The sequence below is a fragment of the Rhagoletis pomonella genome, unplaced genomic scaffold (assembly GCF_013731165.1).
Source record: "Rhagoletis pomonella isolate Grant_MI unplaced genomic scaffold, Rhpom_1.0 Rhpom_scaffold_00010, whole genome shotgun sequence".
In the NCBI taxonomy this organism is placed as follows: domain Eukaryota; kingdom Metazoa; phylum Arthropoda; class Insecta; order Diptera; family Tephritidae; genus Rhagoletis; species Rhagoletis pomonella.
The window spans coordinates 20,874,080-20,884,989 of NW_023458564.1; the positions used below are offsets into that span (position 1 = coordinate 20,874,080).

Below are 10,910 nucleotides of genomic sequence, written 5' to 3' on the forward strand. Positions count from 1 at the left end.
AATACATACATACGTACATATGTTGATTGCAGTTAATTTGGATCTGTTTCTAGTTTTTAGTAATCTATGTATGTATGTTTATACATATTATATATGCACATACATATATGTATGAACACATGTATGTATAATACGCGAAAACCTTTTGAAGTGAAACAACACTTAGAAAAAGACCAATCCAAGAATAAAAGTAAAGGTGAGTACGTACATAGATAAAAAGGAGGATACAGGCAAAAGTAAAAATAAAAACAAAAACAAAGTTGCGTAAAGATAAAGGCAAAAATGAAGACCAAGGTAAATTTAAACACTTTACTTATATAAGGGTAAAGGGGAAGGCGAACATGTATCTGAAGAATTTGATAAACATAAAAATAAAAACAAAGATAAATATAAAGGAAAAGATGCGGATGAGGACACCGATAAAAGTATAGATGAAGATAGAGGAGGAAATATTAAAATAAAGGTAGTTTTAGAGGAGGAAGAGGATATAGATAGAGGCACAGAGACTCAGTCTGGGAACTATTTCAGGATTTTGGAGATTTTCGGGATTCTCGGGACTTATCGATGTAATATTGGATATTTTGTCGGTTTTGTGATCGATATTTTTTATCGATTTTGCTATCAAAATTTTTGTCGATATTGTTATTGATTTTGCTATTGATATTTTCGAAATTTATCGATATAATGATGGATATTTTTTGTCGATTTTGTTATCGATATTTTTGTTGATTTTGCTATCGATTTTATTGTCGGTTTCTTGTATCGACTTTGTTATCGATTTTATTAACGATTACTCATCGATTTTGTTATTGATATTTTTATAGATTTTGTTTTCGCTATTTTTTATTGATCTTGTTATCGTTTGTTTCATAGATTTTGTTATAGATTTTGTTATCGATTTTGCTATCGATATTATCGATTTTTTGATAGATTTTGTAATCGATTTAGTCATCGATTTTGTTATCGATACTTCTATCGATTTTGTTATCGAATTTGCTATCGATATTATTATCGATTTTGATATCGATATTTTCAGGGATTTTTTATCGATGTCTTTATCGATATTATTATCGCTTTTGTCATCGATATTTATTTCTTAGTGTGTGCTTTCCTTTTTGACATGGATATGCTCTTAACCATACCACGTATTCTACGTTTAAATTTAGCGCACAACAAGACGAAGGCGCTCGAGTTTCCTTTTTGTTTTTATTTTTTATTTCATTATTTTTTATTTATTTTTGTTTATGTATTTAATTTTACTTCATTTTATTTTCATTTGCTTTATTTTATATCACACTTTACTATTATTTAATTTAAATTTTAAGAGTTGAATTTTATTAAAAAGTCAACAACAACTTACTGAAAGCAACGTTAAAAAAATATAGAACTTATAAAGAAATGAATAAAAACGAAATAAGTGAAAATTCTACCGGCCGTGGGACTCGAAGCCACGACCTTGCGGCTTGTTAATCCGCATTACTGCCGTCTGTCAGGGTAAAATTATTATGCGCATTTGTGTGCTAGTTTATCTGCATTAGCACGCCCATCTGTTACTACGTTTATACGCATGCATAAGTCGCTTTAATTCATTTCGCCGCGATTCAAAACATATGTATAAACTGAATTTCAATTCGCTTTGAAAGAGCGAAGTGTTTTGGCTCACACTCCATTTCAAATCGGTAGTTTATTTCTCCAGACAGTTAGAAAGAGTGTATAAACACCGCTCTCACTCAAAGCGAATTGGAGATCAGCTGTTCCGCTCAAAGTCCAAATAATCGCATCAGTATTTAAAAGCTGATTAATAATAATCGTTCTTTTTCTTTGCCACGATTTTATAATGCCGAATAAAACTAGATTTTTATCACTTTCCATTATGTTAACTTATAAAATGTCTAATGAAAACAGCTGATTTTGTTTGCTTATGAAGACGGTTACTTTGATGCCGATATAAAGCCGTAAGTATAAACACTAGAGCGAAATGTGTACGGTGTCAATGCGCTTTCAATTAAGTCTATTATTCTGTGCGTATAAACATAGTGTGTCTCGCGTTTAAACACCCATATGTAAATGCTACTTTTGTGCATATACGCGTATGTACCACATATTAAATAGAACGTATCAGAAAAGTACCATTTAAATATGCAAAACATATCGCATAAGGGCGATGTAAGTTGAGCATGTGGTCTGGCAAAAGAGCAGATTAGCTCAACAACGACTGTTGCCACTTGGCCAAGTTGGTGATCACCAGTTATGTTTAAACCAATGTTTATGCCCATTTGCAAAGGAGGGGGGGGCAATTGGAAAAGTCGTTGAAATGCCTATGAAAATAAGAGAAAATTTCCCGATAAATTTTTTGGCTACGTTATAAATGTACCCAAAATGGTGTGCTTGTACCGAATATGCATAGCCATTTCACAATTTGACAAACTATGATGAAATTCATTGTCAAGACTCTCCGTAGAGCAAAAACTCTATTTAGCTGACAAATAGAGCGTAGAGTAGAGTATCGCTAAATAACTCTCCCGTCGACTGTGTAGGTGAGTATCTGGTAACTAGAACTCTATTGAGTGTTTACGCGTGTAAAGGCCCGTCCACATACAACTTTGGCGTTGCGTCGGCGCTGGCGTCGCTTTGACAGCAGCGCGAGTAACGCCCGTGCTTGCTACAATGAACGCTTAGCAGAGAATACTTTGGTCACTAAATTAACATACTAGCGGCAGAAAAACCAAAATTTTACATCAATAATTGCATTAAAAAATATATTTCTTGCCCGCATTTGATTAAAAATGAAAATTGAATCACATAATTTTGATTATTTGGAACAGCTGACGAATGACGCGCGCGAAAAGTTGAGAGTTGGTAATCTTTCTGCGTTGTGTTGGCGTTGGCGTTGCCCAACTTTGGTTATGTGGAGACTTTCATATAAATGCATGTATTCATAGTCAGCTGTCGAAGCGACGCCAACGCCAACGCAACGCCAAAGTTGTATGTAAACGGGCCTTAACTTAGCTTAACGTTTATTTCTCTAAAATTTACTCAGGAGAAAGTTAAGGAAATCGCATTTTGTAGGCGTTCGTTATCAGATATAGCCGACCTACCAATTATTCGACGCAAGTTATAAACAGAAGCATGCATTATTTTTAACTTGCCTGCAAATTATAGGTAAATACATACGCAAATTTGCATATACATATATACATACATATGTATATTCCACCCACGTTAAAATGTTTCCCTCTTAAATTTAGTCTGAATAAAATTGTTTTAATATGCAAATTAAGCGGACTGCTAATAAAAACTGCAAATTTAACTGGCATTAAAAAAGAAGCTGTGACGAAATTTCAGCTGTGATAATTCAGTTGACAAACGTGCTGTGCAAATATTTATTAAAATGGGGCAAATAAAAATACACTCCGATACATATAGGTAGTACAAACAAATACATACATATAAACGCATTTTTGTACTCGCATTTTATTAACGAAATGCAAGTTAAATAAGACGTTTCTGGAGATATGAATTAAGAAAATCATAAAAACTCAAGATAGAAAAAAGTACGCAAAGAAAATACGATTAATAGATTATTTTAAGGAGCGAAAAACGAGTGCTGAGCAATAAATAACACGTGCAGTTAAACAGAATTATTCTAGAAATCATCGAGAACATCAATTATAGGGTAGAAGCGAACTTAATACATTGCAGCCACTGAACGTCCTGAGCCCTCCAGTAGTAAGTTTACCACAAGTGAACAGCGTCCGGTGAATGGAAATTGATCGAGGCCCCCTAGCGACCATGAGTTGGATGTTTTTTTTTCAATTATCCACTTCAAATCATGTGAAAATGCCCTAAAAAAACTTAAGATCCTAGCCAAACTAAAAAAATATACATACTTATGTACATATGACTTTTCGTGTGTGAAGTATGTATTTACATAAATATTTGTGCACGGTGTTGCTTCTTAACCAAGAGTTTAAAATCAAATCGGCATGAGTAATCTCCAGTCTACTTAAAGCAACAAAACTTTGTAGTTAGTACTATGTGCTAAGTAAAAACCCCGAACTTTACAAACAGTTCTGGAACACCCTAATGCAATCACATACATACATATACGCACCGCACCACCTATTTCAAGGTCAGTAGCGCTCAAGTTGTTTTTATCAGCTGGGAAAGTTAATGATATTTCATTAACCTTCTCTTAAATATACTGAGGACAATTGAAATAATTTTATGTTTATACAAATTTTTAATTTTTTGTTTTCGCATGAATCTCTAGTTGGATAACTGCGAAAGACTTTGTCAATTAAGTGGCTGCTTATCGTTTTAATTGTTTGTTTACTGTGCAATACAACGTAATTTAGTAAAATTTTTATTGATCTGGCTTAGGAGCACCGGTGTTTATTTACTAATGGCTTTCCAACTTCATTAGCGCCATTGTTGTCTTTGAAGTTTGTTATCGCTTATTAAACGCTTTTCAATTCAAAGTCATGTTCGTGTGTGCTTTTGTTTATTAATTAGCGGCGTTTTCAAAAGCAAATACATAAAAAATACTTCTTAATTAAAAAATAGTGTAACACATTTAAACTCCAAATGCAATTAATTTTCTTTACGGAAACAGCTTCAGACAATCTCTTGAAGTGCCTGAAAATGTTTGGATCTACAAACATACATACATATGTACATACATAAGTATCAATTTATGCAAGTAAAAATGTGCAAAAGCAACAATAAAATGTTATGCAAATGTTTACATTTCTAGCAATTTCACTTACAGATCGAATGTACATACTTGCATATGTACAGGCATATCGTCGATGTTTTTGCAAAACCGCCCATCGACCAGTTGCAAAACCGCCTAAATCGCCGTTGTCGCAAAAATGAGATTTTGTAACCCTGAACTTCAGGCATCGAGATTTATGCATAAAAATCGTTATTAAAACAACATATTTGTCAAATAATAGCTAGAGAAAATACCGCCTATCAAGGCAATGCATTCAAAGAATAAACCGTTTTTTCGCTCTGCTGTAAAATTTGAGTGCCGTAAGATAGGCGGTTTCGCAAAAACATCGACGATATACTGACTTTCCTCTTTGCCGATTGAGTACGTTGGAAATTAGTAAATAGCAGCGTTCTCAGTAAATAGGTCCGTTTAAGGCCATAAACTCGTTAGTTCAGTTATTTTGGATCGCCTTAATATACATATGTACATACGCAAGTAAGAATCAGGGAACGGAATTTTGGGACCTAAAAACCTTTAAAAAGGCAAAATAAAATAAAATAATGAAAAAATATCTATTGCAAAAATATTTTTTAAAAGCAAGCTTTTATTTAACATGTACAATCAAAGGAATAAAATAAAGTAATGTAACAAAAGATTTTTTAGCAAGAAAATTTGGTCAAAACTGCACTAAAATAAAATAAGTTAAGGCCTCGTTAAAGTTACTAAAAGCCATTTAATGAAAGGAGTTATTCAAACTCTAATGAAAATTACTAACAGTCGGCGAATTCAGCGTACATGCATAATTGGTTAGGTATGTATGTATATGTATGTATGCAGATATTTTTTTATTATTAAAAAATATTTTTTTTTTACATTATTTTATTTTCTAATTTTTAGTCCATTTATAAAAGCGTTGTATATTAAAAAGTGTTATTTTATTTTATGTACAAAATTTTGCAATATATATTAAAATAATTCAACTTGCAAAGAAAGAGGACAGAAGACTTGGCAAGCAAAATGTTGTTTGCTTACGTTTTGTATAAACATACATATGTACATATAGCAGCAGTTAATTTTGTTTAAAGAAATGGCGTGTCGTCCATTTCCGCTGTGGCATGGCATATATTTAGGCGCAATATTTAACTTCTTCTGGCGGGGCGACATCTGGAGTCTTCTTATTCCTACAACGAGGTTCATATGTAGACTAGGTTGATATCTAAAATTTGCCACAAATAGCTTTGCTACACTATCGCCGGCAGCTTCAGCAATTTTATAGTGGTTTTACGTTCTTTGGCAAATTACGCTCTGTTAGCCATAAATCTTACTATTTTTTGACCGCCTTTGAATCAAGACCCCTGGACCATATGGGGAATTCATTTATATATTAAATTGCATTGTCATCGTGGTTGGAACTATGCTACAAATTTCAAATAAATAAAAGCTTATAATAACGAAATAGGCTGGAAAAGGCAAAATAAAATAACGAAATAGGCAGGAAAGGGAACTTGAAATAGCAAAAAAGGTAAAAGAAGGCACTAAAAAGACAGAAACTGAAAATTAACACTGGCTTACAGGAAAAATATTCAACGGACGCCACTATCCAATTTCTATAAAAGTAGAATCGCTCGCTGATTCCGAAAATCGAGATAATTTTTTATTCTATGGATAAGTTTTCGATATATTTTCAGGTGTACATGGCGTATGAGTAACATTCTTTCCTGCTAATTTTATCATACAAAAAATCTTTCCGCATTTTCATATGACCACTTATTAGCCGTCATCGATTCGCCAACAGTTAGCGAGTGGCGAAACGAACGAACTCAATGAGGTACAACCAAACTCGCTATCGTCTATCCGTGCTAGCTAACTTTGTTGTTGCTTTTACGAGGGTGGATTGAAAAGTCGTTAGAATTGCGACATCTATCGGTCATTAATTTACTTAATTATTGTGAATGTTAAAAGTGAACTGTCAAAAGCGAGCTGTCAAAATTTCATAACATATGGTCAAACGGTACTTTTTTGAGAATTATTTTTGCAAAACACTATTGTATTTTTATTAAAAATGGAAAAAAGTGAACTTCGTGCTGTTATAAAGTACTTTCATTTGAAAGGTTTAAACCAGAAACAAATTATTGAGGAGTTGCAGACAGTATTAGGGGAACATGCACCCTCAAATGCAACAGTTTACAATTGGGTAAACGAGTTTAAACGTGGTCGGATAAGCACCAAAGATGAGCCACGCTCTGGGAGGCCAAAAGAGGTAACGACTCCAGAAACGGTGGAAAAAGTGTACAAAATTGTCACACAAGATCGAAGAATTAAATTGAGAGAGATTGCTGACATTGTGAACATTAGTTATGAACGTGTGCATAACATAATACATAATGAATTGGGTATGAAAAAGCTTTCAGCAAGATGGGTGCCGCGTTTGCTAACTCCTCTGCAAAAAATGAACCGAATGTCGACTTCAAAAGTTGGTTTAGACATGTTTAACAGAAATCCATCGGCATTTTTGCGTCGTTTCATAACGATGGATGAAACGTCTATCCACCACTATACACCAGAGTCTAAAGAACAGTCCAAACAATGGGTAGAACGTGGCTCAAGTGCTCCAAAGAAGGCAAAGGTCGTTGCATCAGCTGGTAAGGTTATGGCATCTATTTTTTGGGATGCACAAGGTATAATTTTCATAAATTATCTTGAAAAGGGTAAAACCATCACAGCTGAATATTATTCATCTTTGTTGGATACATTGGACCAAAATATTAAGCAAAAACGGCCACATTTGAAAAAGAAGAAAATCCTCTTTCATCATGATAACGCTCCTTCACATTCATCTTGGAAAACGCAGGAAAAAATAAATGAGTTAGGCTATGAATTGCTCCCTCATCCGCCATACTCGCCAGATTTAGCTCCCAGTGACTTTTTCCTTTTTCCAAATATGAAAAAATGGCTCGGCGGAAAAAGATTTGTGTCAAATAGTGAAGTTATAGCTGCAACAAATACTTATTTTGAAGGTTTTGAAAAAACTTATTTTAGAGAAGGAATAAATATGTTAGAAAAGCGTTGGAAAAAATGTATTGACTTAAAAGGAGATTATGTTGAAAAATAAATCAATTTTGTGTTAAAAAACCAATGTCTAGTTTTTCATTCTAACGACTTTTCAATCCACCCTCGTACATGCAAAATTCTTCTTTAAGCGACCGGAACTCAAACATAGCAAGCAGCGAAGTGGCGAATCGATGACGGCTATTATTTCTTCATTTATCCGTCAATTGATTTTGTGTGATAGATAAGGCTTTAACACAGCTTTGATCGTACTAAACGTGCGCTCGATGTGAGTTGATACCAGTGACGCCCAATTTAAATATGGAACGTTTCCTCTCTATAATCACTTTTTAAATTTACAATAGGCAAAAAAGGCAACACCAAATATATAGAATCAGAAAAGGCTAAATCGTGGGCATTCTTAATCAAATATACTCTATGGCCCGTAGTCATAGAGAAGTTAAGGTTTAAACGGTTAAAATTGTGTTTTATTGTAATCACCATTTTAACTCTTTCATAGTCAACTTAAAATGCATTTTACGGCAAAAACAGAATTTTAACTTTAAGATGTAAAAAAATGTTCCCTGGCAGTGGGATTCGAATCCATGACTTCCCGGGTAGTTAAATGCGCAATACTGCAGCGGACACAGAGTGAACTTATTAAAGTACTCATATTTCTATATATTTCCGGGTAAATTTTTTCTCTTCATATGGATAGCACTGTTCTCTCTCTCATCTTAACAAAAAGCTGTTTCTAAGATGTCTATGATTGACGCAACTTAAAATTCTATTCTAAACCTAAAACTTTATTTTAACAAGAATGAGTTTTAACTTGCGACTATGACTATGGGCCTATATACATATTTAGCAGAAAAAGGGCAATTTCCATAAAATCCGTTCCCTGGTAATAATAAATTGCACGGTTGATCAATTTCTTTTATTCTTTGGGTGGATAGTCGAAATGCAAATTCAAATCCAAATTAATTCCAAATTTTGGCTTACGAGGAAACCGCAAACAGCAATGCCGCGAAAAAGGACGTTCGCGAAATTGCAAATCAAGTTGGACGATTTCAAGGTCTTGTTTCGTGTTTTTTAAAAGAGAAAAGTGTATATGGGGCAGTGTTGCCAGATTTACCTGTAAATTTCCGGTAATAAAACTGTGTTTCCGACAAAAACATAGTAACCTTCAAAAACGAAGAGTTTTTAAAAAATTAAAGCACCGTGTACATATGACTTTCCTCGCTTTGCTGTACAGTTGGAAGTTTAACAACAAAGCGTGAGAGGTAGAAGGTATGCTACAATAAACACTTCGACAGCTTCTGCGTTCTCCTGTTCTGTGTTAAATAGCTAACAATAGGTTTGTATAGTAGCTTCTCCAGTAAAAGATTGCAGCGAGAGCGTAAATATTAAAAATACAGCGTAAAATTGAGATGAAGAGAAAACTAGCAGAAAAATTTACTGAACGCAAAACTAGTAAAAATATGCAAGTGAACGGTTGTTGCACTGTTTTGATATTTCTTTTGGAGATAAATTTTGGCGCACATTGTTGTGCATACATATGTGCAATTTTTGGAAAAAATGCGAAAAATTACGCTGGATGTAAAATGCTGACCAGCAACGATAAAACGGATAGAAACCAGTAAGTATAAATACTAAATTAATGTACTAAATGTCCACTTATAATTTTCGTATTACATATGTACGTATTTAGATGTTCAATATCAACAGGAGGTACTCCCCCAGCTATTTTTGGAAGAACCTTTTGACGAAGTAAGGTTTTCTCCGTCTCAACCAGTAAGTATTTTTGTACATTACGTCGGCCGCTGTGGTGTAGTGGTAAGCAGTGCGCGCTTCCACTCCACAATGCCTGGGTTCAAACCCTGGTCAAAGCAACATCGCAAAAATATAGAAAAAAGGTTTTTTCTTAACAGCGGTCGTCCCTCGGCAGGCAATGGCAAACCTCCGAGTGTATTTCTGCCATGAAAAACAGCTTCTCATAAAAATACAATCGCCGTTCGGAGTCGGCGTAAAACTGTAGGTCCCTCCGCTTTGTGTGACAACATCAAGGCGCACGCCACAAATCGGAGGAGAAGCTCGGCCAAACACTAACATATGTGTAAGCGCCAATCTATTATTATTATTATTACGTATAAATTTTAATATGGGTTTTTAAAATGAAGGGCTTTGAATCAGTTGGGTTTCTCGCACACATATGTACATAAATAACCTCAAATTACAAAAAATTTCCTGTTTTTATTCCATTTGTATAGAGTATTGCATCCTATGAACCGTTCGGAAGCGGCTTTCTTTATATGTGTACATTGTACATACATAATTTCATATTAGTAACCTGTTTTTTTTTTTTTTACATTTGACAGAGTGTTAAATCCCCTACGTTGCTTGCAAGCGGTGGCAGTGGTGATGGGTCAAAAGTAAGTGGGTTTTATTTGTACCTACATACATAACGTTATATTACTAAAAATTGCCTGTTTTTAATCCATTTGCATAGAGTATTGAATCCTATGAATTCTTTGGAAGCGGATGCAGTGGTGATTGATCAAACGTAAGTGGGCTTTCTTTACATATGTATGTATGTATGTACATACATAACTTCATACTAATAACGATTCAATGAAATTTTATTCAAATTAAATGAAACTTCCTTTTAAGAATAATTCATTTAATTTGTAAAAAGGTTTATTTAGTTTGAATAAAGTTTCATCGAATCTGAAAAAGGTTTCATTTAAACTGAAAATGCTATATATTTGAGGCCACCTTTATTCTGTAATAATAGTTGTTCACTAACAAACAGTACCTTCTAATTTCAAATGGAGCTTGAATATTTTGATATCTAAAAACTTTCAATATCACAATAAATTGTAACTCTTTACAATTGCTTGTGATTAAATCGGCTACTAATAACTATTGTTAAAGATGTTTTATATTTTGTTGGCAGGGGTTAAACGATTTGACAAGAACGAATAAAAATGAATGGTTGAATGCTTCGGTCAAACTGCTCATATCCCTAGTTAAAGAACTTCGGCCCCAAGTAGGCAAATCTACAAAACTAAAAACCAAGAAAAAATGTGGATTTCCATTTCGGAGAAGTTATGTTCTCAAGGGTATATGTCTACCGCCCAGCAAG

At 33.9% G+C, this 10,910-nt stretch overlaps 1 protein-coding gene across 1 annotated transcript; it reads left to right on the plus strand.

Annotated features, from left to right (window-relative positions):
* The first annotated feature begins 6,632 nt into the window (after positions 1-6,632).
* Positions 6,633-7,829, plus strand: LOC118746543 (histone-lysine N-methyltransferase SETMAR-like). The gene has a single exon (XM_036480386.1). It carries the CDS (start codon positions 6,780-6,782, stop codon positions 7,827-7,829), a length of 1,050 nt encoding a protein of 349 aa, XP_036336279.1. The 5' UTR covers positions 6,633-6,779.
* Positions 7,830-10,910: the final 3,081 nt, after the last annotated feature.